Here is a 26689-nt window from a genome sequence, read left to right on the forward strand (position 1 = left end):
CCCGTCTCCCGGGCCAGTGAGGATCTGAGAAACCGATGGTGGAATAGTCATGGGGGCCCGAGTAATTATACAGCTCTACGACGTGTCTAGAAGAAAGCGTACAGCTACTCGGAAAGCAGGAGTCATGTCAGGAGATGCGGAGAGCGTAATAGAGAGACAGAGAGAGAGGGGGGGTCGTAAAATGGCGTAACAGGAACCAGAATAATTTACAGTGCAACCACTACAGGCCTCCACGGACCAAAATACGAATCATAATTGAATAAATTGGGGGAAATGATGAGAAAAGATGTCGCGAGAGGTGGAGAGCTGAGCGGTGGCGAGCAGTGGAGTGAAACCGAGCGTGAGAGTGAGAGAGAAGGATGGAGAGGATGTCGATGTCGTCAAAGCGGCTGCGCCGTGCGCAAGTGCCGGCTAGGGTCGCTGAGTCCCAGCGCCGGGAAGGGCACGCCGCTCATCGCGAGCAGCTCGCTCTGCTGCGTCCCGTACTGGTCCGTCGTGAGCGTCACCGGCACCTCACAACGATACGCGGGGAAGTTCTTGACGTGCTCCGGCGGGAAAATCACCAAACGGATGACGTGCTGGCGAACGGGACGTAACATCAGCACCGTTTCACAAAACACGATCCGGAACATGGGAGGCGCAACACACCTCGACCGCGACGGTCCCCTCGACGCGCCACGAGCACTCCCGTCCAGCCTCGCCCGCCTGCAGTTCCATGCGCAGGTACGCGGTGCCCTCCTGCGAGTCGTCTGCGAGATATACCTCCGCGCGGGAAAGCAACAGCTCGCGCACGCTGACCTGCCGGCCGAGCGAGACCCAGGCCTTCTGTCGCTTGATGAGGCACAAGTGCGCGTTGTGCGACAGGAGCTGTGCGAGTGCGGGCGAGCGCGGGCACGAGATTTTGAGCGAGAGCGGGATGGTGTCCCCAGACGCGAAGCATTTTGATGTCGGCATCGTGAGCTGTAATAGGGCGCGTTTAGGATCAGGATCCCGTCGCACAAGCCTCGACGTTCGGCAAAGTTGACTCACCGAAATGACGGGCAGATCATCAGCCTGATGTGGGCTTGCGTCGCAGCCCTTCGGCCATGTCGGCTCGAGGGGAATCTCGCACACACGTCCGTCCGCCGAGCTGTCCACGCGCACCGACCACGGAATGTACTCGAGCGAGGGCACGATCGGCCGCGACTTCGGGAGGTAGAGGATGGGGACCGTCAACCTACGCGATGAGCCCCGGTCAGAACGACTGCGCCCGATCCAGTGGAAGGGAGCGTAGCGTACTTCTCGTGCCGCCGCAGGCCCTTACGGACAATGTCCACGCGCACCTGGTACGAGATTTCGGTCGTCACGCCTGGTTGGAACACCGTATATGACGGCGGGAGGGGGTCCGAGCCATCCTCGATAAAGGGTGGGAACTGGGGCGCGAATGGGAATTCTCCGCTCACTGCGTTGGTACTCCCCGCTGGTGCGGAGTATAACACCACTTTCTGGCGTAGCACAACGATCTTCTGTACGCCGGGAACGGCTATGCTCGCGTGCTGGCTAGCGGACGTCGTCAGAGTGCCGTACAGCTACGCGTATTGTTTATCAGTCGCGATACCAAGTAGATAGCGTGTGCACTCACCGATACAGACACCTCCTGTACGTGGTTGCACGGCTTACGGAAAGTCAGAACGCCGTCGACTGTGCCGCCGAGGCCGTACGCAGGAAGCGGAGAACCCCAGCGCGGGGGATGCAGTTGAACCTCAAGGTGATCGGACTTGTACACGAACTTCTGCGCGTCCGCCGCAGAGGAACCGGGGGTGATGCAAGAGCAGTGGCCGGTTTGGAGCACGCGCTCGGTCGCGGTTGGTGACTCCGAGTACAGCGGCGCGGGGCTGTTGGACGACATCCAGCAATAGGCCGGGGGCAGATCAGGGGACTCCTGGACCATGGCGGAAGGAAAGGGGAGATGACTCGGGCGGGACCACTTAGCACATCAGACTTTTGAACGTTAAGCTCGGACAGGCGCAGCGAGGCTGATGGATGGGTGCTGGTATGGTGGGATTGGTGGTATGCTGCTATATATGCCCCCGCATGATGGAACGTTATCTACGCTTCCCCAGGGCGCGCGGTCGTGGCGGACTTCCAAGCGAGATCGAAGGACGTAATTCGACCTGGCGCCCGGACGGTGACTCGAGAAACATGCGCTGACCAACGTAGGCTTTCGCGCGTTGAGGCCCGCTAACCGCAGGCCCGCAGGAACGCAAGACGGTCCCATCCCAACCCAAGCTCGCGCAAACTCCTTACAAAGCAAGGTACGAACCTGCGTGCGCTCCGTCCGGGTGTCCGTCGATAGGCGCTCCACCATGATTGGACGGCACGGGCCGCGCGACAGATACACGTTGGGTGGGCTTGCGGTTGTTTTTGATCCAGACTTGGCCTCTGGCCTCTGTCGCGTAGCATGAACAAGGATGCGAGAAACGTGTTGCTTTGCCAGTATGGCACACATGCGAGATGCAGCGAGTACATAGACATCAAGTAAAACCACACACTATAAATATTGACGCCCATGTCGACTGCGGGGTAGATGCTAAAACAAATTAGAATTGCATCTTTGACGTCCTGGACAAGCGACAGGCCGCTCAGTCAGTACCGCGAATTGGCAAAGAATTCAGGATGACTAACCTCATTCTCGCCAATATCGCCACAAGCAGCACTATGGGGCTAATTGTGAACGCGAGCAGCCGCACGACATACGGGCTGTTGCCTGTCGTCCAGCTTGACCAAGCGCCTCCAAGATAGGCTGCAAGGAGGAACAGCGGGAACAACAGGTAGCCCGAGAGTCTGGAACGCCGCCGGGAGGGTAAAGTTCGTCATCTGCCCGATAGCAAGGGCGGCAAGCGCTGACTCACCGGTGGTATTTCCACAACATCTTCGCTTTAGGGCCACCAAACAGCCGCCCGCCGAACCACACACTGCCGCCACCTACAACCATCTGGACGACCATCCATGCGATTGACGCAATGCCTATGGTCTGCCGGCCCGATGTCAGGACAAACGCAATGTGGCGCTCGTCGATCTTAACGGAAGGTGACTCACGCCGTGCCATGTGGTGAAATGAGGGTGGTCATGCAGCGACTTGCGATAGTAAATGGCAAAAGTGCCAACGCTAATTGCGGGAACACCGAGGGCCAAAATGACTACTTGGTGCCGGGTCAAGCCGGCGGCCTTCGTCCTGGCTTGAGACGTGGGCTGTAGAGTCAAGATGCCTGCATGCGCGGAGAAAGGTCGGCAAGATACCCAAACCGGTATGAAGGTCATAAGGAACCTACCATAGGTAAATGCAGCAATGGCCAGGCTCTGGAGGATCGGGTGGAAGAAGAATAGCCCGAGCGACGTGGGGTGGTTGGCGAAAGTGATCGCCCATGTCGATACCAAGAAGACCTGCCAAGAGGTATAGCTGAAAGCGTCATCCTTAGTCACCGACAGAGAGACATACTGCTACAGAGGTCTACGACATTGCGTGAGCTGTGTCATGCAAGGAGTGTTACAAAGCACAGAAGACGTACGGATGCTGCCAATAGTGCGGGTCCATCCCCTCTTCTACCTTCCGGCTTCACAAACTGTTCGTCGTACCCCATCTCCGTCCGGTCGGGTGCGTTCACAGCTGGAGCCAGTGGAGCTGTTTCGTAGTGGTCGAGGTCGACGCCTGAGTGCTGCTCAGCACCCTCGTCGATGGCAGAGAGAGGTGAGGGAGCCCGGGAGTGAATCGTCATGGCCAGCTATGTCAGGAGATATGATTGGCGACCGCAGACCTGGGAACGAGGAGAAGCGTACGTGTCAGGACACGATATGCTGTTCCCGCAGCATCGGGGAGAGGCCATAGAGTGCTGTCGGTGTGAACGCCTGCACATCAGCGTATCGTGAGCAGTGCCTGATGAAAGTCTATCGCGCGTGGGGACGGCATTCGGCGCGCCCACGCAAGGTACTTAACCGGACTCGCGCTATTGGCCAGTAGCTTAGCGCCTGTAAGTATTCCAGCTGCGTACAGCTCATCCAGACGTCTCGATACTGGCGTACGCAACCTATGCATAGGGTGAACTTGAATATACTAGCGTTACGAACGTACCTCCGCGATAATCTGCTTTAAAGCGATGACAGCACGCATATGCGGCGCGGGGAATCGATCCGACAGCTTCTCAGTTGCAGAACTTCATGAGCGACTGGATACTTCAAACATGAGTGTGCTGGACTATGGGTGAAAATGGGAGGATATCCGTGCCGGCGTGGATGAGCGCAGAGACACAGAAAAGCCAGAACGCGTCCGTAGGCGTGCCAGACCAAGTAACCGGCGGGAGGTCCGGCAGGGTCCGGCCCGCTGGACCCTGTTTCATTGATGGGGTCCTACTCAGAGTTTGCCCCGATTTCGGCATGCCCGGGACCCCGGGAGCTTCCCCGCGGGGACAAGTCGGGTGGACCCCGCCCAGGTGTAACGGCGCGCTCGCGCGTTACACGAGTCCTCGGGTTTGGGCCTTCGGGCCACGGTCATTCTAGATAGTAACGGCTCGTATTAGATTACATAAGCTTTCCCTTTTCGTACATTATATCGCTCGTCCGTTCTTCGCTCTTCAGCCACCATCGGGAGCCATGCAGCTCGCCCTTCCGTACACTCCCGGACTCCGTAGCTACCCGCCTCGCGCCCAGCTTGTAACTCTCCGTCTGACCAACACCAGTACCCGCTGGCTTACCACTCTCTCGCTCGCCGCCTGTGCTCGCCTCGCCCGCCCTGCTTGCCCGCCGGCCGTTACAGTTTGGTCAGACCAACCAAACTCGTTCTCTACTTGCTCTGCTTTGCTCTTATCGTCTTGACCTCCCTCTGGCAATAATCCTGTGTGTTCGCGGCCGCTACCTCCCTCGTCGTCGTCGACTCGCAATTAAGCGCCCGTCGAACGCTTCCCTTCCGCCGACTTTCCTTCTTCACCACGCCGACGAATCCTCCCAAGATGGGCGACGTCGGATCCGCTGGCATGGAGGCATGGGGTGGTAACGTTTTCCAAGCCCCCCAGGCCGCTCAAAATGGCACCCCAGCTCAGCAGGCACCAGTTCAGCCTCCGCCCACAGGAGCTCCTGCTCCTGACGCCCCGCAGCGGCCCGCAGCGCCTCCAAGCGACCCTCTAGTGGACCGCATGAACCTGCTCCTAGAGAGTGTCGTTCATATCGGACACGCAGCAGGCAACGCCCATCAAGAACAGCTCATCAACCGTCAAGCACTCGAGGCACTCGTCCATCGCCTCGAGAACCTCTCAACCGGCACACCCGCGGCCTCAACCAACAGCTCGTCCGGACCTCCTCGCGGCAATGTCCGTGTCCGCGACCCTCGGATCTTCAATGGCAAGGCTTCGGAGGTCGACGCGTTCCTTGAAGAGGTCGATGCGGCCATTCTCTTGCAGCCCGCACTCCGCGATGCGGACGAGACCGTTAAGTGCCATTATTTTGTATCATGGTTAGGTGACGGCGCCCCGCGTTCTTGGCTGAAGGCCATGAAGAACCGGGACCTGCTTTTCCTCGACGACTACATGGCATTGGTCTACGAGTTCCGTAAGCGCTTTGAGGACTCCGACATTGAGAACAAGATGATTCACAAGATTGAGGCGCTCAAGCAAGAGGCGTCTGCCGCTGTGTATGCTAACCAGTTCGAAGAGTATCTTAGGTACATCGACTGGACCGAGGCCTACGCAATCAAACGCTTCGAGCGTGGCCTCAAGCAAGATGTCCGTATGCAACTACTCGGCAAGCCGCGCCCCGCCACCCTCTCGGAGTGGATCCCGCAAGTTATCGAGCTCGACAACGAGCTGCACAACCTGCGGCTCGAGACGCGCCAGCAAGGCGTGCGTGTCACCACCTCGAACACAACTCGCCAGTCTCAGCCACAGCGCTCGACGACTGCATTCGCACCCACATTCACACCGCGACCGACTGCCGCCGCGCCCGCTGCCACAAGCGGCTCCTCCGACGTTGTACCCATGGAGGTCGACGCCCTCCGGCACGGTAAGCTCACCTCTCAAGAACGGCAGCGCCGTTTCGACAACAATTTATGCCTCTACTGTGGCGAGGGCTCTCATCGCCTCGCCAACTGCCCGCTGCGCACCGCCAAGGACTCAAAGTCCAAGGGAAAAGCGTAGCCGGGAGCAAATCAGAAGTCCCGGAGCTCCCGGCGACACTAGGGACTCAGGTACCCGCCACGGGGGCTCCGAAGCACGTCCGTCTCAAGGACGGCGTGTGGATACCCAAGCCTGCTGGTGCCCCACGTTTCCGACTCTCGTCTCACGTTCATGCGTCTCCCTTTTCGCCCGACCATTTCTTCCTCTCTGTCTCACTCTCGTTTCCCAATCATAAAACAATACGTACATATGCTCTCGTCGACTCGGGCGCCACCGCGTCCTGCATCTCTCTTTCGTTTGCCAATCGCCACGGACTACCTCGCCGTCTGAAGGATGTGCCTGTCCCAATCACTGCGGTCGATGATCGGCCAATAGCCTCTGGCTTCGTCACCCACGACGTTGTCACCTCCCTCCGCGTACAGACTCATTCGGAGACGATCGCCCTAGGCGTTGTCTCCGTTCCTTATCCTGTAATTTTAGGTCTTGACTGGCTTCAACGCCACAACCCGTCCATCGACTGGGTTCGCCGCTCGCTGGCACTCAACTGCTGCGGTGTCAACCCCGTACACCCGTCCTCCGTTCTCGGCCACGGCGCAAGCCTGGTCACTCCTCCCGCTTTTGTCTCATCTCTGCACGCGTCCTCTTCGACGTCGGTCGGCCTGGGCCTCGGTCTTCGTGGCCGCGTCCTCACGACCGCGCACCCCGACTCTATCGCGCGCTCTGATCAAGCCGCGAATTTGCCTCTCCCTCGAGGTCGCTCGTTCCTGTCTGCTACGACACTCCCTTGGCATGCCTTTCGTCCTCCGACTCCGTTTGCCTCTGGCTTGGGCCCCGGTCTTCGTCATGCGCATCCGACTCCGTCCATCTCCCCGCTCTCTCCGTCTGCGTCAGCATCCCAGGGCCCCGGTCTTGGTGTGTCTAGCACCCCACATGTTGTGGCAAGCCTGGGCCTCGGTCTACACTCGCCTTCGCCACCCTTCGTCTCAGTCTCCTCGCCTTCATTTCCATTTCCGCCCACTCCGCTTCCCCCAGACACGCCCTCAGCTCCACTCGACATTGCCATGATTGGCTCACGGCGCTTTCGCAAATATGCCCGCAACAGCCCGAGTGGTGCACTCTGGTATCATCCTCTTGGCACCTCCGGCTACACAATTGCGGCGGCTCGACTCGACACCACCAGTACGGCTGCACCGCCGTCGCCTGCTGCTACTCCCGACCCTCTCCCCGAGCCGCCTCCACTCGCCGACTTCCTCAATCACGTGCCCGAGAAGTATCACAGTTATGCGTCAGTGTTCTCTCCAGTGGACGTCGAGAAGCTGCCGCCGCACCGCGATGGTTTCGACATGTCCATCGACCTCGAGGACGACCAGAAGCCACCGTTCGGTCCTCTTTACCACCTCTCTGCGCTCGAGCGTCAGACACTCTTCGACTACATCGAGGACAACCTGCGCAAGGGCTTCATACGACGCTCGACATCCTCCGCTGCTTCCCCTGTTCTGTTCGTCCGCAAGAAGACCGGCGAGTTGCGCTTATGCGTTGACTACCGCGGTCTGAATGCGATCACGAAGAAGAATCGGTATCCCCTCCCTCTCCTCGACGACCTGCTCGACCGCGTCCAAGGATGCAGGGTCTTCTCTGTCATCGACCTCAAGAATGCGTTCAATCTCATCCGCGTTCGCGAAGGCGATGAGTGGAAGACTGCATTCCGCACACACCTCGGCTTGTTTGAGTATACAGTTATGCCTTTCGGTTTGACTAACGCACCCGGCACGTTCCAAGCGTACATCCAGGACACCCTGCGCGACCTGCTCGATGTCGTGTGCGTCGTGTACATTGACGACATACTGATATTCTCTCGCACGCAGGAGGAACACGACGAGCACGTCAAGCTTGTGCTCGAACGCTTGCGCGACGCCGGCCTCTTTGCGAATGCAAAGAAGTGCGAGTTCGACCGCTCTGAAGTCGAGTATCTCGGATACCTCATCGGAGCGGACGGCGTCAAGATGCACTCACGCAAGCTCGAGACCATCGCCAACTGGCCATGCCCGTCTTCAATGCGGGACATTCAGTCTTTCCTTGGTTTTACTAACTTCTATCGTCGTTTCATAGACAACTACGCACGGATTGTCGTGCCTCTCAACCGGCTCACCAAGAAGTCCGCTCGGGACACTCCGTTCGAGTTCCCGGCGGACGCCGTTGATGCATTCGAGTCCCTCAAGCGTGCATTTCTGTCAGAACCCGTCCTCCGCCATTTTGACCCCAGCCTGCCGTCCACGCTCGCCACCGATGCGTCCGACTTCGCCATTGCCGGCGTCCTCCATCAACCCGACGCAGACGGTCTCCTCCACCCCGTCGCATTCTTCTCCCGTAAGCTGTCACCCGCAGAGATCAACTACGAGGTGTACGACAAGGAGCTCCTCGCTGTGGTGGAGTCGTTCCGTGACATGCGCGCGTGGCTCATCGGCACCGACACGCCCGTCTCTGTCGTGTCCGACCACAAAAATCTTGAGTATTTCATGTCCTCTCGAGTCTTGAACCGCCGCCAAGCGCGGTGGTCTATGTTTCTCTCAGAGTTCAATTTCGTTCTGTCGTACTCACCCGGTTTGAAGAACCCCGCAGACGCACCCTCTCGGCGGGCGGACTTCGCGCCTCGAGAGGGGGATGACGTCCTGCACGAGAACCGCAAGGTTTTGCTGACACCTGCGCACACAGCCCCTCTATTCACACAAGATGCTTCGTCCGCACGCAAGCCGATCCAAGTCGCCGCCGTCACAGCACTCGCCGCTGACCACACCGCATTTCAAGAGCGTTACAAGGCCGCTATCCGCGCGGACCACTGGCCACGAGTAGTCGCGCTTGACAGACGTGAGTGTGCGTCTGCGACCAGGGTGTCCTGCGGGAGGAGAGTCGTGCCGAAGGCGAAGAATGTCAGCGCGCTGTAAACAGGCTGAGACACCGCTGCTCAAACCGTTACGCCAAAAGGCAGTTTAACTGAAAGGTTATACTCTCAGCTAACGCGGTGTATATATGCACTACCGGCATATCTGTGCTAAGCCTACAGCCAGGCTTACACTCTCACCCACTTTAGGAACTTAGTCCCACCCCCGGTGCAACCGGCGCTAAGGGGTCCCCAGGGTTTCCCTGTAAGTGAGAGTGCTATACACTGCCCCAAGGGAACGACCCCTTGAAACTTGCCCCCAGCCAGGATTGAACTCCTGACCTGCAAGCCTAAACCTTTCAGTTAGTGTAAACAGGCTGAGACACCGCTGCTCAAACCGTTACGCCAAAAGGCAGTTTAACTGAAAGGTTATACTCTCAGCTAACGCGGTGTATATATGCACTACCGGCATATCTGTGCTAAGCCTACAGCCAGGCTTACACGCGCAGAGGAAGAGGAATGAAGAGGAGGCCGTCATGGAAGATAAGGTCATCCTGGACGGCAAATGCTGGGTCCTTGCGCCGAACAGCGTCGCGCCACTCTGTATTGCGACCTACGTTCGCAAGTACGTCGCTGCATGCGACGTCTGCGGTAGGATCAAGACACCTCGCCACAAGCCCTTTGGCCTCCTCCAACCCCTCGACATCCCTCTCCGGCCATGGCAAGCGCTGACGATGGACTTCATTGTCAAGCTGCCTCGTTCACATGGGTACGACTCGATATGGGTCGTGTGCGATCGCTTGACGCGATACGCACATTTTGTACCCTGCAACGAGACGCTCGACGCGCCCGGCCTGGCCTGGCTCTTCCTCGACCGCATTGTACGCTACCACGGCATCCCTGACTCGATCATCTCCGACCGCGGCTCGACGTTCGTCTCGCAGTTCTGGCGCGAACTTGCCCGGCACCTGCAGACTGAACTCAAGCACTCGACCGCCTATCACCCTCAGACGGACGGCCTCACCGAACGCACGAACCAGACGCTCGAGACCTACCTGCGTGCGTACGTTTCGTACCAGCAGGACGACTGGGTCGACTACCTTCCTCTTGCCGAGTTCGCGTTCAACAACGCCGTCAACCTCTCCACCAATCAGTCCCCATTCTACGCCAACTACGGCTTCCACCCCAGCTTTGAACCTCGCCTTGCCGACCCCGTCTCCGTCCCTGGCGCTGCTGATCTCGCAACACGACTTAGCCGTCTTCATGACGAGCTGCGTGCCGAGTTGAAGCATGCCCAGGAGCGCCAGGCTCGCAACTACAACAGGCGCGTTTCGGATGCGCCCGTCTACAACCCCGGCGACCTCGTCTGGCTGCTTCGCCGCAACATCAAGACCACCCGTCCCTCCGACAAACTCGACCACCGCCGTCTTGGCCCCTTCCCTATCCATTCCCAACTCTCCCCACTCGTCTACAAACTCTCGCTCCCTTCCTATCTCTCTCGCCTCCACCCCGTCTTCCATGTTTCCCTTCTTGAACCCTACCACTCTTCGCCTGAATTCCACACTCCTTCTGCTCCAGTTCCTTTCGGTCTCGACACCTCCGACTCTACCCCACTCGCCCTCAAGGCCATCCTCGACTCTCGGAAGCTCGGCCAGCGCTACGAGTACCTCGTAAGCTGGCAAGGCCTCTCCGAAGACGAAAACGCCTGGATTCCCCTTTCCGACTTCCCCACTACTTCCAACGAGCTCCTCGAGCGCTTCCATCGCCGCCACCCTCGCGCTCCTCGACCTCCGCACGCTTTATTCAACTCAACTGCACATTCTATTTCGCCGACTACTGATACTTACATTCCTTCGCAGCCTGCCTCGTCTACTCCGCCCGTCGCTCCCTCATCCGCTCCGCCCGTCCCCTCCTCGTCGCACCCTGCCGCATCCGCCGTCCCACACGCCGCTCCACGCCCGCGCTCTCCGCCGCCCGTCCGCGAAGACCCTCGCGTGTTCTACACGCCGCCGACGCAGACCACACTCCGCTCGGGGCGTGTGTCTCGTCCGCCGCCTCTTCCCGACGCGTGATGCTCGGGTGTTGAGACCGAGATCACACCTGCGTCGCGACGAGGTCGTGCGCTGTCGTACGCGGTGTCGCCGGTCTTCAGCCGGGTACCGTGCGCTCAGTGTCGCGCCGCGCGCGTCGAGTCTCGAGGCCGCCAGCCACTAGCTGGGGATCGCGCTCGCATGCGTCGCGCCCTCCCTTGAGGAGGAGGTAGTGTAACGGCGCGCTCGCGCGTTACACGAGTCCTCGGGTTTGGGCCTTCGGGCCACGGTCATTCTAGATAGTAACGGCTCGTATTAGATTACATAAGCTTTCCCTTTTCGTACATTATATCGCTCGTCCGTTCTTCGCTCTTCAGCCACCATCGGGAGCCATGCAGCTCGCCCTTCCGTACACTCCCGGACTCCGTAGCTACCCGCCTCGCGCCCAGCTTGTAACTCTCCGTCTGACCAACACCAGTACCCGCTGGCTTACCACTCTCTCGCTCGCCGCCTGTGCTCGCCTCGCCCGCCCTGCTTGCCCGCCGGCCGTTACACCAGGTTCGAGCGTAGCAGACTCGAGCATCCGAGGCTTGAACGCTACCACCATCTTCTGCGCTTTCGAGCTCTTGGACACAGCCTAGTGCTCGATATGCGACCTACACCACGCCTTCTCCGAGCCGCCGCGGCGGTTGCGCAGCGGCAGAACAGCGTCAGCTTCATTGGGCTCGGGCGGATGGGCTCTGAGATGGCGTACAACCTCTTCGCGAGAACCTTGGTCGAGAGTAATGGCGGAGCACGGTTCGTCGTCTGTGATGCAAGGGAAGCGGTCGCCGAAGGATTTGTGAAAAACTTCGTGACGCAGTTCCCGGGAGCACAGGTTCAAATCGCGAGTACCCCTGCGCAGTGCGTATCGTTCCTCGTTTAAGCACTATTAGCCGGGAGTTGACGTCTTCTCTCCACAGAGCCTTGCATGCATCGCGCACAGTCGTGACCATGCTTCCGTCCTCCCCACACGTGCGGAATGTGTATGTCGAAGAAGACGGCATCATCTCAGCGCTGCGTGCGCTCCCGCCCGAGATTGCACAGTCCACTCTGTGTATCGACTCGACCACTCTCGACGTGGAGGTTGCCCGCGATGTTGCAGCGGAGGTCGAGCGTGCGGGTGCGGCCATCGTCGACGCCCCCGTTTCCGGCGGTGTAACGGGAGCAAGGGCCGCGACGCTCAGTTTCCTCGTGGGCGGACCCGAGAAGGCGTTCAAGGTCGCGTACCCACATCTGCTGAACATGGGCAAGAACGTCATCTACTGCGGGGACTCCGGCGCGGGGCTCGTGGCGAAGATCTGCAACAACCTCATTCTCGGGGTGCAGCAGATCGTCGTCGCCGAGGGGATGCTTCTTGGCCAGAGGCTGGGGCTGGATCCGAAGGTTCTGGCTAGCGTCATCAACAGCTCGACTGGAGCATGCTGGGCCTCGTCTGTCAACAACCCCGCTCCGTCCGCGCTGCCGGATAAGTCACCTCCGTGCGAGCGTGACTACGAGGGCGGGTTCGCCACCAGCCTCATGTTGAAGGTGTGTTTCACCGCGCCAGTCTTGTCTCAGCGCTCATCTAGAACTACACAGGATATGGGATTGGCGACGGACCTTGCAGAGTCTACAGGGATCCCGCTACCGCTAGGAAACGCGGCGGAGAAGATCTATGCGGACGTGGTGAGCGAGGACCCAGAGCTGGCGAACAAGGACTTTTCATCTGTGTACCGATATCTGCGGGTGTCGAAGCATATCTAGCGTAGCACCGCGCGCACCATGTACAGTAGCATATAGGACGGATGGACGGAGTGTGTGGACAAGTGTGTGTGCACCGGTCGGGCCGTGCTCCATAGCGGGCGCCTAAGACGGTGAGGCTGAAGGAGGGCCCGCGGCGGTGATGCAGGAAATTGTCCGGCTCATAGCTCTCTCTCCTCCATTTCCATCTCCTCCATCTGCGCCTCTCGCCGTCCTCGACCTCCTCCTCGCCGTCGTCCACAGCGAGCAGCCGCCTCGTTGACCGAGAACCCGCAATCCGCCCGTCCAGATCCGGTATAGCCACAGACCAGGCCGCTCGCTAAGTACACGCTGGGACCGACCGCCTCTATACATCATCGCGCTTCTCCCAAATCGCCCTTGATCTCCCCGTCCTCCTCCTCCCCCCGGATCCCCCACCGCTCGCCCGCCCTGCACACCCGCGCTTTCGATGTCTAAGAAGCCCAACGCAATCATCTTTGGTGCGCTTCCGTGCCGCACACCTGTCTCTTTCTCGCCTGCTGATCGTAGACGCGCATCCGTCCTTGTCTCCTTCCAGGCGGCCTGAACACCTGCTCGCGGACCCTCGCAAACCTCCTCGTCCCCGCAGACGGCAGCGAACGGCTCGTCGAGGTGCGTGTTCCCTCATTCGTTCTAGCCGCGCCGATCCCAATCGTTGTTCGGCCGTCCAGCACCTCCGGATTGTGGACAAGTATTCCGTTGCGCCTGCCACTACGTAAGGTTCGATCTTACTCCCGTGTGGTCTGTCATGCTCAAACGGGCTACCGCGCTGCGCCAGATACCTCGGCTCTGTGTTCCCCGTCGTCCTCAAGCAGCCGGATGTCGAGTACCGCCAGGCGAATCTGACCGTAGCGGGTGCGTACCACGAATCCGCATGTCTCACTTGACGGGTGCATGGCCTGATCGGATTACAGCGACGGTCGCGTCTTGTTTCGAGCCACCACAAGGGCAGGATCCCTACGACTACGTGTTCGACTTCACCGGGGAGATTCAGTGGGATCGGTCGGAAGCAGTACGTGCCATCTTCCTCGCCGTGTCGGCCGGATCGACTGAGCCTGCATCTCCCTTCCTTTCCCCGCAGGTACAAATCACGCACACGTTCAAGATCGCACGGCTCGTTGGTCTCGAGGCTGCGCGGAGAAAGGTCAAGGCGTACGTCCGGATACAGCACCCGTTCTACAACTGCAAGGAGAGCGGCTCGCACGATGAGAAGGAGGAAGTGAAACCCGAGGGTGTCATGGGAACGTGGTGGCACGAAACCCTTCGCGCTTTGGGTGCGATTCCAGAGTAGGCAATCCTATAACTATATCTGCGACAGGAGGTGCTGATTACTGAATTTTGCACCTTGCAGTCTCAACCTTGTCATTGTGCGGACAGCTATCCCGTACGGCCCTTACGTCAACTATGCCGGTATGTTCGCTGGCCTTTATCGTTGGCGTTTGTATACTCATTTCCTGAAGCAGCTGTAATCCCGTTCATTGCTGTGGCCGCATGCTACGGATACCTCAAACAGCCTATGAAAGCAGTGTAAGCCTCACGACTGCTATTGGCCCAGTGGATGTGAACTAACGGTTCTTCTCAGAAATTCTCCCGGAAAGTACCCGTCACACACCGTGCATGTCGATGACATCGCAGGCGCTATGTGGGCATGCGCGCAGTGGATGGCCAAGATCGGGCGGCAGGAAGCTGACTCGATCGCCGGCGAAGAGATTCCTTTCAAGAACGAGAAGAGCAAGGTCAGCGAGGTAGAGGGCATGATCCCACACAGCCAGAAAGTCATTGCGCCCCTCTTCAACGTCGTAAGCTTTCTCCCCAGCGCTCCGCATACCGAGTATATGCTGATTTGTATCACAGGAGGATGATTCGAAGGTGTCACTCGTTGAGATGGGTAACATCATCGCGTCGTATTTCGGCACGACGTTCGACTTCCACAACTTTGTCACGAATATCGCAGCAAAGGTATGTCTAACTCTCCCCGTATATGTATTGCGAAAAGCGCCGACCACGACCGCACCCAGTTCCGGCTGGAGGACGTGATCGAGGACATCAACGAGGTGCACGTCACGACATGGACGAAGATGATCACGACGTCGAACCCGCCCGTGCCGAACACGCAGTTCTCGTCGTACATGGACGTGTACCACATGCGCAAGCGCGTGATCGCGTTCAGCGCGGACAAGCTCAAGAACGTCGTCGGCTACCAGCTCCAGCGGCCACAGTTCAACCACGAGTCCATCGGCGACATGGTCCAGAAACTCAAGGCCGAGCACAGCTGGCCAAACAACGACGCCCCCTGACCGGCGCGCGCCGCGCGGTGAGGGGCATGGATGGAATGTAAAACCGGGATTGTTCTAATGATGTGTTATGAATGAGTTATGTGCGCAGCTGCCCCGCTCTCCTCTCTCCTTTCTGTTCTTTTCCGTTAACCACTACGTACCCGTTTCGTCCCATACCCGTACTGCCTGCGCTGGCTTTGGTTCCTGCACTCTAGCGCGCTAATGCCTTTTCGCATAATACTATCACGCCCTGTTGTTCCAACGCCAGGATCGGTCTTGCTGCTGTCGCTTTGCTGCTCAAGCTATTCGGAGGTGGTACTACGTACGTCATGATCACGAGCTTGCATGTAATTTCGGAAGACGATGAAAACATAAATACGAATGTGCAACACCAGCTACGCTATGCTATGGTCGGGGCGCGTCATGAGCTGGGAACGGGTGCGGGCTGCGATGCGGGAGGCTCGGCGGGCTGTGGCGGGGGCGTGGGGACGATGTCGTCCAAGAAGCCAGGCAAGAACCGCTCGATGCGCTCGTGCGTCGCTGCCCATACGGACGCCTGTCGCTCGTTGCGCACATCCTCAGGCGAGGTCGGCGGCACCAGCAGCCCAGTCGCGTTCATCACGAGCAACACGTTTTTCAAGGACTCCGGCACGGCCTCGTACTGCGATAGAAAATTAGCAACAGAGTCACAACGAAGGCGGGGGCATGACGTACCAGTTGGTCACGGCGATCAACGTGCATCAACCTGTCGAGCAAGTCGAGCACCTGGATCCACAGGACCCGGATGTCGGCCGTCTGGCCCTCACGCGCCTCGAACTGCATGAACGCCTTGCAGAGGAGCGCGGACGCACGCAGGCGCGTCTCGGGCAGGCCCATCGGGTCACGCATGAGCGTTTGCGGCTTGAGCAGTTCGTCCAAGAGCGGAAAGAGGACGCGATTGAAGACGTCTTCGATCTGTCCGTGGTTGGTCTCGTCTATAGGAAGATGAGGGCCGAGCAGGATGCGCTGCAGGTGCACCAAAGCGGCATGTCTGATCTCCCGGGAGGTGTTGGACGACTGGCGAGCGAGCGAAGTCAGGAGCGGTAGGCCGAACTGTCTCCAGACTATACGGAGTCAGTTATCATGAATCTGTTGCAAATAAGTGCACCTACTGTGGTTCTTGTTCAAGCCCGCGGTCTCCGAGAAATGCGCCCAGAACTTCTTCAGATCTGCAACCATGTCGATTGCTTTCCGGCCTCGCTCCACAATAGGAGAGCTGAAATATCATAAGAGACGGCAATGCAGCACGATGAAAGGGACAACTCACTTCGCAGCGGTCAACGATTGGGTGCGCCGGCCTTGCTGTTGCGCGTCGACCGCAATCCCCGCAACAGTCGCGAACTCGTCCAAGGCGTTCACCAAACCCGTGAAGTTGTCTGGAGTGACGAGTTGCTGGGTGGTGTCGGTAGCGATGCTCGCCAAGATGTCAAACGACTGCCTCGCAGCTTCGGGATGCGAGATAGTTGAGCGCAGAAGCGCAAACACTACGTTCCACTCTGTTTGTGAGTGGACGATGGCCCGGTGCTGCTGTAAGATGAGGGTGAGGCCTGCGACGACCTGTTCGGCCACCAGACTGGCCACTGCAGGGGGGAGTCGTGCAAGGAGGTCGAATGAGAGATAGATCTGGTCTCGGAGTGTATGCTACCCATCCTTCAGCGCGAGGAGCATTGTACTGGTCAATCTGGAACTCACACGTTCGGCTAGGATCAAGCACAACCTCAAGAGTGCGACGACTGCACGCTCAATCAGGAGGATGCTGTATTGTGCCGGGGTGGACAGGAGGGCGGAGAGATGCTCGAATACGATAGGCCTGCAGGGATCAGTTTAACCCATGCACAACAGTCTCCCTGACGTGGTACTCACCAGACATCTTCGATGTGTTGAGGTGTCTGACGCGCAATGCTGACCATGGTCTCCAGCAAGAATACTGACGCCGGGTCATACGGTAGTGTATATGGCGAGCCTGGAGCTGCGCCAGCGGCCGAGACATCATCCGACTCCAACTTCAACCTTGCGACCGTGCGTTCATGAGCGAGAGCCTCCAAAGCGCGAACCGAGGCGACTAGAGCTTCAGGCTCAAGCTGCCTGTCGTGGGACGTGAGCGAAGCGTTTGACGGCTTCAGAAAGAAACGTACATGATCTGTGAATACAGCTCGTCCAATCGACATGTCGAGATGCAGTCGATGGTACAGAGCGTATTCTCCACGTCTGCATCTGTTGCGTCCGGTACAAGCGCATCAGAGCTGGTGGCATAGGGCGTCATCAAGTACGAGGACAAGGCAGACAGAAGGCCGTCAGATCGGGGCTGCACCCGAGTAGGCTGGCTCCGCCGCAGGGGAATGGTCGAAGTGCCCCCCAAAAAGTCCTCCATCTGGAGCATACGTGATGGCAACAGAGAGTGCAAGAAGAGCGTTTGGAACATCTCAAAGATCTGTGGAAGTTTAGTTGCTGCATCCGACAGGCTGTAACTACAAACGTACTTGTGTCCATCCCTCGCGCAGCGCATTCGCGTTACCGTTGACGATGTTGAACAGCACAACGGCAGCAAGTTGACCCTTGAAGTTGGTCCCGAACTTGACGGAAAGCGACGAAACGGTGACGGGCTGTCCGTCCACGTCCAGCACAGGATAATTCGGCACTTGCGTTGGTTGAGCGTCGGACAGAAGAGATGTCGCCTGGGACAAGGAGACCACAACGAAGTCAAAGACATCAGGCATGTCGAAGTGACGTGCAAGGGTAGCACACTGCCGGAACCCAGTGATCGCCCGCTCGATGATGTAGTCGTCGTCGAATGTGATGAACGCATAGGCGATGGCGGATACGACGGTACGCCAGACAGCCTTGAACATGTCTCCGTCAAACAGAGCTGTGTTGCACATCAAGAAGTCGCCTGCAAAGTAATGCATTGAGAGCCGTATTCGCCTTGTGAGCGTGGTACGCACCTGATTGTCGTGTACGGGCTAGTAGCTCCTTCCACGCGTACTCAAAGCCAAGTTGCCCCGTGTGCTCTTCGGGCATGACTATTTCTTGTTTCCGGATCGAGTCATAGATGTTTTGCTGTAATGATGTGAATAGCGGAACCAGATGACGGAAACCAAGCAACGCACCAGATAGTCCATGGCGAAATCCGAGCCATCGTTTACGCCCTTCAAGTTGCGCATATAGTCCTCCAAGGTCATCCGTTTCTGCTTGCCCATCAGCATTGCATTCATAGCATATACGCAGCCGGTGACTTACCCGCACTTGCAGACTGTGCTGGTCCGTGTTGAGCATGATGATCGAGTATGTCAGGACATAAATTGCATCCTGAGACTTGACGCCCTCTGATTCGCGGTGAGCAAATACCAGAAATGAGAGTAACGTTTAACGGACCAGGCTCAGTGGCAAAGTACACCTCAGCGAAGGTCTCCGCGATCCGGTTAATCTGTTGAGACTCTCCAGGTAGACGGAAGCTCTCCAGCAACTCCCTCAATGCCTCCACGGCAGGTTTCTGTACGAGGTGAGAACCAATGGTGTAACTTTTATATCAAAAGCACCTACACCCTTGAAGTCGAAGAGTCTCAGGAACTCCTTCAGCACGTCGATGTTGTCTGGTCTCGAGATGAAGTCCCCAAGTAGCCGTTTATCGATACGCGCAGAGTTCCGCAAGAACTTAGCCAAGCTGAGAGGACGAGGCTCGTTTGGGTCGCTATAGATGAGCTTGTTCTCCTCCAAAAAGGCTAAGCCGGTCTTTGGCTTCGCGTTGAACCGCGCCGCACCGGTAAGGATGAGCCTCTTCTTTGATTTGGTGTGCCGCAGTTCGCCAGCATGTGGGAAGGCCTATGCCCATTATGAGCTACTTTAGATTCACGAAAGATCGCCGTAAAAAAATCTTACCTCAGGCCATGCTTCGGCCGCCTAAGAAGCAGTGTCAGTCGGAGGGCAAGATGAATCAAATAGTAGTGTACCGACACCTTCAGCCCTCGCAGCCATGCGTCCCACAAACGCAAGAATCAAATCCAGGCAGAGGAACTGGGAGTTCTGTAGATGATAATCGTGTCCGCCTAGGTTCTGTACCGGGTAAATGCCCTGCACGCAGAAGATGAGTACGCAGTCCAATCCGCGAAGGTAGATAGTTACCTTTGCAGAGAACTCCACCAGCCGCTCGAACATGTTCTCGCAGTTCATGTCGCAGTCATAGTTCACGTACAAGTCGACCATGAAGCTAGGGTGACGAGAGATCTGGCACAGAGTCTCCAGCAGCAGCTCACGCGTATCCCCTCGCGCAGGCGGCACTAAGAGGCGTGGCGTGGAAGGCGCCTTCTCATCCTCAAATTCCGAAGGTGGAGGCCCAAGATGAGGTGTAGAGGGCGCAGGTGTGCCAGGTCGAGGGGATCCGGTGAGCGCCTTCTGCGCCAAGGGCAAGTTCTTATTCGAGGGCGCAGGGGGAGGCGCGAGTCGGTCCATGGTAAAGGCAAGGAAGAGCTCTTGCTGGAGCTTCAGTTTGAGCCGCATAGTCTCGAACATCGTTGCAATGGTTCGTAGGGCAGTCTGAAGGACAACGGGGTGCTCTGAGCGGGCAAGTTGAAAGAGGTACTTGCAACCATGATCGAGAACGAGGGTAGAGAGGGATGGGTATGCGCATATACGCGTGCCTGCGACTTCAATGGCGACATTGAGGGTACGCAAGGCGGTAAGACGCGTCGAGTCTGTATGCGCCTGGTCATTAGGGTCGAGGATGTTGATCAAGACGCGTAACAGTTCGAGCACGGAGGGCAAACCGTCTACACAACCATGTGTGAGTACGCATCGCATAAATAAGCATTGTGTGCCACGTACATGAAGGACGGGGACCGCTTGGTGTCTCGGGAGGTTGTTCTTCAATCAATGTCGAAGCGACCTCGGGTGATTGGTGTTCACCCTCAGTAACCTGGTCTTCCGGTCCCACAGGTTCATCCGGTAATGGACCGGACGCAGACACGCTCATCTTCATCTCGGCTTCCAGATCGCCGTTGTCGGCCAGTTTCCGCTCTTCGACCTCGGGGTCGAGGTCGTATAAGCGTAGGAAGACCGTCCTTACCAGATGGTGTAGGCTTCCTTCTGCCGATCGCCGAAGTACCTCTGCGAACGAACATTAATAACTGCGGCCCTGGTGAAGGCTATACTAGACCTACCGCTAAGACGCATCTGACATGACGTAGTAAGGACAGTTTCCAACATCTCGCACACCTCGATATCCCCCAGCTTCCTCCCCACACTTCCGCACAAGGCATCCTGGATCACGGTCATGATCTTGAGCAAGGTTACCTCGTCCCCCGACGAGTCGCTAGCTTCAAACTTGCAGCTAGATAGCGCACTGCTCAGCTCTGCCAATGCGCTTTGTAGTGATGCTGCCTCAGGGTGGACGAGACCACATAGGAAGAAGTTGTGTAGGGCGGTGAGGGCAACAGAAGTGATTGGTCCGGTAGACAGCGACGAGCGAATGATAGCAAGAAACGGCGAGAGGAGAGTGCTGAGAGGCAGCGAATGTATGTCTGTTCATCCTCACAGTCAACAGCGGCTCGCGAAAGTCGGGGTAAGTCCGAACCTTCGATGTCCTTGACGAGATGTTTGAGATCCTGGAAGCCCGCCATGAGCTCCTGCCCCGTACTTCCACGCCCTGACGCGTAGGCATTGATTGCCGTTCTGTTTACCCTAAGTCCCAGGCTACTGGCCAATGTAGAGTCGCGTGAGGTGACCGAGGGCGTAGACAGAGCCCAGCGGGCGTTCTTGCGCATCACAGACGTGACCGAGAGGATCTCAGAGAGCAGAATGTGTTTTGCAGAGACCGAGAAGGCCGTCGAGCTACCGGGGCTTGCTGAGTCCATGTCGGCCAGCGAGTGAAGTGGGTGGTAGTAGCAGGACGTGAGAGAAGGAGTACCGAGCCGCCGTGCACGTATGCGAGACGTGTCGCAGCCACTCTCATTACTGCCGCTTTAGGAAGGCGGCTGTTTATTTCTAAGGCTCTTGCCAAACACACGTCACCGATCGGTAGCAGCCACCACTTGTGCACACATACGCGTGTTCGGTCCTCACAAATGCCCACACGATATTCCCAGTTCGGAGCAAGTCGGAAAGTCCAGAGCGACATCGATAGTGCACGATACAATACAATGCAAGTAGAAAACATCTTCACTGCCCCCCCGCCGCCTGCGACATTGCTGCCTGCCCCGCAGCCGTCGCAGCCAGTCTCGAACGCTTCCGTTCCGCCTCTGTGGCATACTTGTTAGACGCGTAATCAGGTATGAGAGGGAGTCGACTTACCGGCCTCCTTCTCGCGCTCGATCTCCGCGACGATGGCCTCAATTTGGGCCAGGTCGAGAGTCTGCAAGGCTGTCAGTGAGACACAGCACGAAAGAACGCGAATAGACAGACCGTGATCTTGGCATAACTCTCCATGACAGTGATCTCGATGTTCTTCGCGCCGGTCTGTACGACCTCCAGCAGACTCTTTACAGCGAGTTTGATCGTCTCCTCTCGTGACATCTCGTCTTTGTGGTTCTTCTCCAAGAACTCGCGGACGGTCTTCGAGGAACGGCCGATAGCATTGGCCTATACGGAAAAGGTTAATGAGGATGGTGCTTTACAGCTACCGTAACCCGACTTGCCTTCCACTCGCTGTAGATTCCTCCCGGCTCCGTCTGGTACAGGCGTGGCCGGGTGTCGTTGGGGTCGAAGCCAACCAGGAGAGTGGAGACACCAAATGGCCGGACGCCTCCGGATTGGGTATATTTCTACACATACATTCACTGCTGTGTTCATCATGAGGACAAAGAAGGGCGCACCTGTTGGATTCCAGCGATGTGGCGGGTGATGTATTCCACGGTGACAGGGTCCTCGACCGTTAGCCGATGGCTCTGGCACTCTATCCGCGCCTTGTCGATTAGGACGCGACCATCAGCGGTGAGGCCTAGCATAGGTGAGTAATAGTCGGTTGTGCGCACACTCGTGGATCCAACCTACCGGCAAAGGCAAGGCAGACGTGGTCGTCCAGCATGGCGACCTTCCGGACAGTACGGGGATCTTGCAGCTGCAGCACGGACTTCTTCTCCACGCCTAGTACGACAACGTCCTTGCCGCGGACGCCGACCTGCGAGAAATGTCAGGAAACAGAACGCGGACGCGCATCTACACACGACATACCGCACAGGTCCCCTTGCGTACAGCTTCCAATGCATATTCGACCTGTGGCACAAAGTTTGAGCGGGATGGGCCATAGAAGACCGCGTAATATGTTCGGTAAAGTGCGCACCTGGAACAGATGCCCATCCGGGGAGAAGACGGTAAGAGCTACAGCACTGAATCAGACGAGCTGCAAGACAGAGCAATGGCCAAGCATACCGCGATCGTAGGACCTAGACATGGTGGTGGTGTGTGAGACGCGAGAGTATACAGACGAGAGGCAGGAGGAGGCGGACCTGCATCCGACGCGCGTCGAGCTTGCGTCTCCCTGTGACGCCGCGCACGTGATTAGATCACGTCCGTACCGGACGCGACGCCGGCGCCTATATGCGCTCTCACTTCAGCTCCACCACTCACTCTGGCCAGTACGACGCGGTCGCCTCCACATCTACTGGCCGATCAAGAACGTTCAAAGATGACTTTAAGCATGAAAGGAACTCATGCAGATGAGGAGATAGAAATTCTGGCACATAATCATCCGTAGGTGGCACTAGCGCTTTCACATTCGGGCTTGTGGCTTACTATTCCTGGCAACACAGAAATAAGACGATATGCCAAATGTGCTCATTGGACTTGACATCTATGTCTGCGCACGGAAAACAGGCACATTACGACGATCATTTCGAAGAACAGCCTCAAGGTCAGCACTGCAATGCAATCCGAGCGGCTGCGGCACCGCTCATCCTTGTTCCCGTACTCCCAGCTTCCAGTTCCAGTGGGGACTCCCCTGCTAAAGCAACAAAGACATACGGCGCTGGATATACGAAGCCGGTGTCGAAATCCAAATTCAAGCCGCCTATGTTTTTCACCAAGGGCGTTTCGATCGAGGCCCAGAATGTTTTCTGGTATTCCACCCAAGCCACCGAACCTCCCCCAAATTTCAGCCCAGGTGCCTTCATATGCAGCATATGTACGATTGTCGATATTCTAACACCCTTTCGTTATCTTGTCGGACAGGTCTGATCCCTGTGCTCAAGAAAGCGCTATCAAAATCGCATGAGCGCGGCTCGACGCAAAGGGCCTGGTTAGCTTGTGAAAACGCTGTACACATCCAGGCCGAAGGATGGGACAGAATGTGGGGCTGCGGGTAAATCGACTGTACCCATGACCTTCGGCATAGCCGCTGACACCAATTTCTAGCTATCGGAACTATCTAATGGCATGTGCTGCACTCATGGCTCAACAACGTCAGCCGATGTACTTCCCACTACTGGACACGCCCACGCCGCCCGGGATACGTAATCTACAGGTGCTGCTTGAGGAGGCTTGGAAGAATAGTGAGACGCCTGATGCACGATGAAATACCTATACTGATCACTTGCCCCAGGTTTCGATGAAGAAGGAGCCGAACAACTCCATTATAAGCTCGTCGAAACAACGAAGTGGATCGGTACTGCGGGTGAGTCTCATAGTAGTTTAATTCTAGTTGTGGCACGTAGACTTACACATTGAATAGACCTCAATGTCGCATTCACATACCGGGGCATACCGTAAGTTTTACGAACCATAGAGCGCTGCGTCCAACCACTCAAGCGTATACAACAGTGCAAACTTGGCAGACTTCAGCGACTTGAAGAAGGGTCAGTCTGTATCCACGCGACTCGCCAAGCTTGGCCGCTAATACCTTGTCACAGGCGTCGACCCCCTTCTGCAATGGATTTACAACTACTTCTCCGGCGGAGACCCACAACCGAAGAGCACTACAGTCGGCGAAGCTTTGCGTGGTGCACGTCCCGTGATAGTGACGGATAAGCTGCCCATCGTTCTGCAGTATCAGGGGCACTCGCGAACGATCGTCGGATGCGAGCGGGCGAAGAATGGCTCCATAAATCTTCTCGAGTTCGATCCCTCTAAGTGAGCATTTCTTCGCTTTTCGTATGACGCATTCGCTAACGGGTCTTCGGTCGCTCAGGAGGATACCTTCCAACATCAGACAAGCCGGCTTGCGCTACCACGATCCGCAAAGATTAGGCGAAGCCGCGTCGTCCTCGTCACGGGTCCTCCACAAAGTGATGCACCCGGTGGAGACCATGAAGTCGAAGAAGCGTAAGAGCGTAGAGCGCGACGCCGCCGTCCCCAAGCGCAAGCGTCTCAGCGACCCGGGCGACGTCATCGACATATCCGACACCGAGGAGGAGAAGCCGCCGGCTGGTCCTTCTAAGGCCCCGGTGTCCCACGACGAGCCGGATTTTGGTGCCGTTCTCAAGTTCTTCCGGGTCAGTTTGAGCTCTCTAAAGTAAGTTCGGTTTACTCGACGTATGCCCAACGGCTCACCGGGCTTGCAGTAAGAAGAACAAGTACCAGATTCTGTATTTCCCGCTGGAGGAGCCGCTCACCGAACAGGAGAAACTGAGGAGGCGTATCGTGACCAGCGAGAAGGTTGCCTAGCGGATACAGTTCACTCGGGACTCTTATCATACACGGTGACAGCCTATAATCATTAGCTAAATCATACCTAGTCAGTTAGTTCCTCAGGTGAGTACCATCTCACGCAGTAATTCGAGTGTCTGTAACGAGAAAATATGAATGAACAGCTATTGCTACAAGTAAAACATCAAGGAATACGGTATGAGACATGCTGTAATGCGAGGCGGCGAAGGCGGGGAGTGGTATGAAGCTTTCTACTCTTTTCCGTGAAGTCAGCCGCGTTCGAAGTTGCGATGCACAAAGACTCACGGATCGGAGTGCTGTTTACGCGGTGGCCATCACCACATCTGCTGGTCCTTCGCTGTCGACAGCCATGGGCTCTGGAGCCTGAGGCTGCTCACCAGAGAGCGGCATGATCTCCAGCCCGGCGACCGCGAACCGCAACGCCCGGTCCCAGGCCTGCTCCACCAAGTACCCGCCAGCCCGCATGATCCCGTCCCTGTCCCGCCGGACCGCGTCACTCACCGGATCGTGATAGCTCTCGCGCATCGTGTACATGTCATCGTACGCGTACCAGTCGTCCTGCAGCGGGACATGCGGCACGTCGGGCACGACCGTGCTCTGCGCCGCGCGCGAGCGCAGCAGGCTCGCGCTGCTCTGCAGCAGGTTGAGCGCGGCCGACGACGATGCGCGGGCGGACGCACGCCGCTGCGCCTCGAGGCGGGACTTCGCGACGAGCCGCACCGCGTCCTTGTCGCTCGTCTCGAGCTTGTCGATGATCGCCTGCCGGCCCTTCTCCTTCTCCTCGCGCTCCTCCTCTTCGATCCGCCGGAGCTCTTGCGCGCGCTGCTCGCGCTCCTGCCGCTCCATCTCCTCCTGCTCTTGGAGGTAGCGGGCGTACTCTTCTTCGCGTTTTGCGTTGAGCTCGATGAGGGCGGCGTTGTCTCGCCGGTACTGTCTTATTCGCTCCTCTGTCTCTGGGACGTCGATGTCGTTGATCAGGTTGAATGCTGAGGAAATGAGTTAGCTTCATTGTCCATGTATATGCTAAGCGTAAGCTTACTGATATCTTCCACCATTTCTAGATAGTCGTTATAGGACCGCAGGTCTGGAAAGTCTTCCCTGCGCTTGTTGAACCTGTAGGACGTTAGGGCAATGAAGGAACCTGATGTTTTCTGCGTACTCTTTTGCTATCCTTCGCCGGACGGCGACTTCTTTTTCGACGCCCAGATCCTCAAACGTCTGAGGGGTGAAGGCTAGTTTTCGAAGAATCTTAGCGCAGATGGGACATGGCGCAGGTCCTAGCGTGAACAACCGGTCTATACACGACTCGCACCTGGAAAATTGGTGATCAGTTCAGCATTTACGATACTAACATACACGGCATACATCTTGTGATAGCACGCGCTGACCAGCAAGCGCAGCTTGGGGTTCAAGTATCGGTCTGACTTGCACACAGGGCATTGGTCATCCATAGACTATAGTGCGCGTTAGATGGAGTTCCAACGACACATAGCATTCTCATTGCATACGAAGTACTCGCTAGTCCGGCCAGACGGGTCCTTCACCCCTCCGCCAAATATCGTGGTCGACGTGCTTTGTACGACATGAGGCGTGGTATTACGCGTAGTGGATGCCGTGGAAGGCCCCGACTTGCGGATCGTGGTGCCACGCAGCCAGCTGTTTCGTTGAGCCATGCTGTCAAAGATATAGTGTATGTGGCCAAGCCAACGAGTGCAGCTGGAGGAAGTCTGACTGAGTTCTGCGGACGTGCTGGGATGGTCTCAGGAATCAAGAGCGCGACTGTGGCGCCGGCAGCTTCAAAGCACGCGGCATAAATAGACGCCCTCTCGGCATCTAAACAGGCAAACAGGCGCTTGTGCCTGGCATCCTCCGAGTGCGGCGGGTCCGCCAAGGTCCGCCACTTCCGCGAACGCGGTGCTCTTGACGTTGTATTCG

The 26689-nt window shown here is 57.5% G+C and overlaps 9 protein-coding genes across 9 annotated transcripts; 4 read left to right on the plus strand and 5 right to left on the minus strand.

Annotated features, from left to right (window-relative positions):
• Window positions 1-46: 46 nt before the first annotated feature.
• TRAVEDRAFT_57528 (uncharacterized protein) lies at window positions 47-1915 on the minus strand. The gene is made up of 5 exons (XM_008038259.1): window positions 1622-1915; window positions 1279-1568; window positions 1030-1216; window positions 649-960; window positions 47-578 (listed from the first exon to the last, which is right to left on the minus strand). The coding sequence occupies exons 1-5, from the start codon at window positions 1886-1888 to the stop codon at window positions 381-383; spliced, it is 1254 nt and encodes a 417-aa protein (XP_008036450.1). The 5' UTR covers window positions 1889-1915; the 3' UTR covers window positions 47-380.
• Window positions 1916-2452: 537 nt separating this feature from the next.
• On the minus strand, window positions 2453-3876 carry TRAVEDRAFT_27861 (uncharacterized protein). The gene is made up of 7 exons (XM_008037882.1): window positions 3549-3876; window positions 3479-3490; window positions 3312-3423; window positions 3079-3248; window positions 2892-3013; window positions 2665-2823; window positions 2453-2601 (listed from the first exon to the last, which is right to left on the minus strand). The coding sequence occupies exons 1-7, from the start codon at window positions 3753-3755 to the stop codon at window positions 2580-2582; spliced, it is 804 nt and encodes a 267-aa protein (XP_008036073.1). The 5' UTR covers window positions 3756-3876; the 3' UTR covers window positions 2453-2579.
• A 1199-nt stretch (window positions 3877-5075) lies between these two features.
• Window positions 5076-5855, plus strand: TRAVEDRAFT_79501 (uncharacterized protein; the record flags this gene model as incomplete). Its single annotated transcript, XM_008038439.1, has 2 exons — window positions 5076-5405; window positions 5463-5855. Coding segments are annotated over 2 exons (723 nt in total), but the record flags the coding sequence as incomplete, so codon positions are not given.
• Window positions 5856-10544: 4689 nt separating this feature from the next.
• On the plus strand, window positions 10545-12895 carry TRAVEDRAFT_164790 (3-hydroxyisobutyrate dehydrogenase). The gene is made up of 3 exons (XM_008038440.1): window positions 10545-11951; window positions 12011-12617; window positions 12669-12895. Exons 1-3 carry the CDS (start codon window positions 11698-11700, stop codon window positions 12831-12833), a joined length of 1026 nt encoding a protein of 341 aa, XP_008036631.1. The 5' UTR covers window positions 10545-11697; the 3' UTR covers window positions 12834-12895.
• Window positions 12896-13278: 383 nt separating this feature from the next.
• TRAVEDRAFT_118736 (uncharacterized protein) lies at window positions 13279-15145 on the plus strand (the record flags this gene model as incomplete). Its single annotated transcript, XM_008038441.1, has 11 exons — window positions 13279-13309; window positions 13387-13460; window positions 13520-13563; window positions 13627-13703; window positions 13763-13860; window positions 13930-14135; window positions 14200-14258; window positions 14312-14375; window positions 14431-14647; window positions 14703-14807; window positions 14867-15145. 11 exons carry the CDS (start codon window positions 13279-13281, stop codon window positions 15143-15145), a joined length of 1254 nt encoding a protein of 417 aa, XP_008036632.1.
• A 393-nt stretch (window positions 15146-15538) lies between these two features.
• Window positions 15539-21009, minus strand: TRAVEDRAFT_145396 (Sec7-domain-containing protein; the record flags this gene model as incomplete). Its single annotated transcript, XM_008038442.1, has 19 exons — window positions 15539-15785; window positions 15839-16227; window positions 16276-16379; window positions 16431-16804; window positions 16856-16973; window positions 17027-17248; window positions 17299-17594; window positions 17644-18053; window positions 18106-18220; window positions 18271-18348; window positions 18401-18486; window positions 18536-18653; window positions 18704-18982; window positions 19040-19060; window positions 19115-19231; window positions 19283-19926; window positions 19982-20263; window positions 20317-20676; window positions 20730-21009. 19 exons carry the CDS (start codon window positions 21007-21009, stop codon window positions 15546-15548), a joined length of 4533 nt encoding a protein of 1510 aa, XP_008036633.1. The 3' UTR covers window positions 15539-15545.
• A 230-nt stretch (window positions 21010-21239) lies between these two features.
• Window positions 21240-22565, minus strand: TRAVEDRAFT_27866 (N-terminal nucleophile aminohydrolase). Its single transcript, XM_008037883.1, has 9 exons — window positions 22523-22565; window positions 22434-22471; window positions 22325-22366; window positions 22145-22271; window positions 21967-22091; window positions 21790-21915; window positions 21557-21733; window positions 21446-21506; window positions 21240-21393 (listed from the first exon to the last, which is right to left on the minus strand). Exons 1-9 carry the CDS (start codon window positions 22542-22544, stop codon window positions 21314-21316), a joined length of 798 nt encoding a protein of 265 aa, XP_008036074.1. The 5' UTR covers window positions 22545-22565; the 3' UTR covers window positions 21240-21313.
• A 341-nt stretch (window positions 22566-22906) lies between these two features.
• Window positions 22907-24751, plus strand: TRAVEDRAFT_164804 (uncharacterized protein; the record flags this gene model as incomplete). The annotated part of the gene is made up of 10 exons (XM_008038443.1): window positions 22907-23003; window positions 23100-23252; window positions 23321-23450; window positions 23504-23640; window positions 23691-23762; window positions 23820-23853; window positions 23909-23943; window positions 23998-24217; window positions 24276-24599; window positions 24649-24751. The coding sequence occupies exons 1-10, from the start codon at window positions 22922-22924 to the stop codon at window positions 24749-24751; spliced, it is 1290 nt and encodes a 429-aa protein (XP_008036634.1). The 5' UTR covers window positions 22907-22921.
• A 303-nt stretch (window positions 24752-25054) lies between these two features.
• Window positions 25055-26427, minus strand: TRAVEDRAFT_45450 (CDK-activating kinase assembly factor; the record flags this gene model as incomplete). The annotated part of the gene is made up of 5 exons (XM_008038069.1): window positions 25055-25740; window positions 25794-25867; window positions 25914-26066; window positions 26120-26208; window positions 26263-26427. 5 exons carry the CDS (start codon window positions 26425-26427, stop codon window positions 25055-25057), a joined length of 1167 nt encoding a protein of 388 aa, XP_008036260.1.
• Between the last annotated feature and the right edge of the window lie 262 nt (window positions 26428-26689).

Source organism: Trametes versicolor, assembly GCF_000271585.1.
Source record: "Trametes versicolor FP-101664 SS1 unplaced genomic scaffold TRAVEscaffold_4, whole genome shotgun sequence".
Lineage (NCBI taxonomy): Eukaryota > Fungi > Basidiomycota > Agaricomycetes > Polyporales > Polyporaceae > Trametes > Trametes versicolor.

Coding starts and splice junctions, on each gene's coding strand:
- TRAVEDRAFT_57528 (XM_008038259.1), bottom strand. CDS start 1,888: ATGTCGTCCAACAGCCCCGCGCCGCTGTACTCGGAGTCACCAACCGCG. Junction 1,217..1,278: donor GGCCTGCGGCGGCACGAGAA/GTACGCTACGCT, acceptor CTCATCGCGTAG/GTTGACGGTCCCCATCCTCT. Junction 579..648: donor AGGGGACCGTCGCGGTCGAG/GTGTGTTGCGCC, acceptor CCCGTTCGCCAG/CACGTCATCCGTTTGGTGAT.
- TRAVEDRAFT_27861 (XM_008037882.1), bottom strand. CDS start 3,755: ATGACGATTCACTCCCGGGCTCCCTCACCTCTCTCTGCCATCGACGAG. Junction 3,249..3,311: donor CATTGCTGCATTTACCTATG/GTAGGTTCCTTA, acceptor CCGCGCATGCAG/GCATCTTGACTCTACAGCCC. Junction 2,602..2,664: donor GCGATATTGGCGAGAATGAG/GTTAGTCATCCT, acceptor TCGCTTGTCCAG/GACGTCAAAGATGCAATTCT.
- TRAVEDRAFT_164790 (XM_008038440.1), top strand. CDS start 11,698: ATGCGACCTACACCACGCCTTCTCCGAGCCGCCGCGGCGGTTGCGCAG. Junction 11,952..12,010: donor ATCGCGAGTACCCCTGCGCA/GTGCGTATCGTT, acceptor TTCTCTCCACAG/AGCCTTGCATGCATCGCGCA. Junction 12,618..12,668: donor CCACCAGCCTCATGTTGAAG/GTGTGTTTCACC, acceptor AGAACTACACAG/GATATGGGATTGGCGACGGA.
- TRAVEDRAFT_27866 (XM_008037883.1), bottom strand. CDS start 22,544: ATGTCTAGGTCCTACGATCGCG. Junction 22,272..22,324: donor TACGCAAGGGGACCTGTGCG/GTATGTCGTGTG, acceptor CATTTCTCGCAG/GTCGGCGTCCGCGGCAAGGA. Junction 21,734..21,789: donor GAATCTACAGCGAGTGGAAG/GCAAGTCGGGTT, acceptor TTTTCCGTATAG/GCCAATGCTATCGGCCGTTC.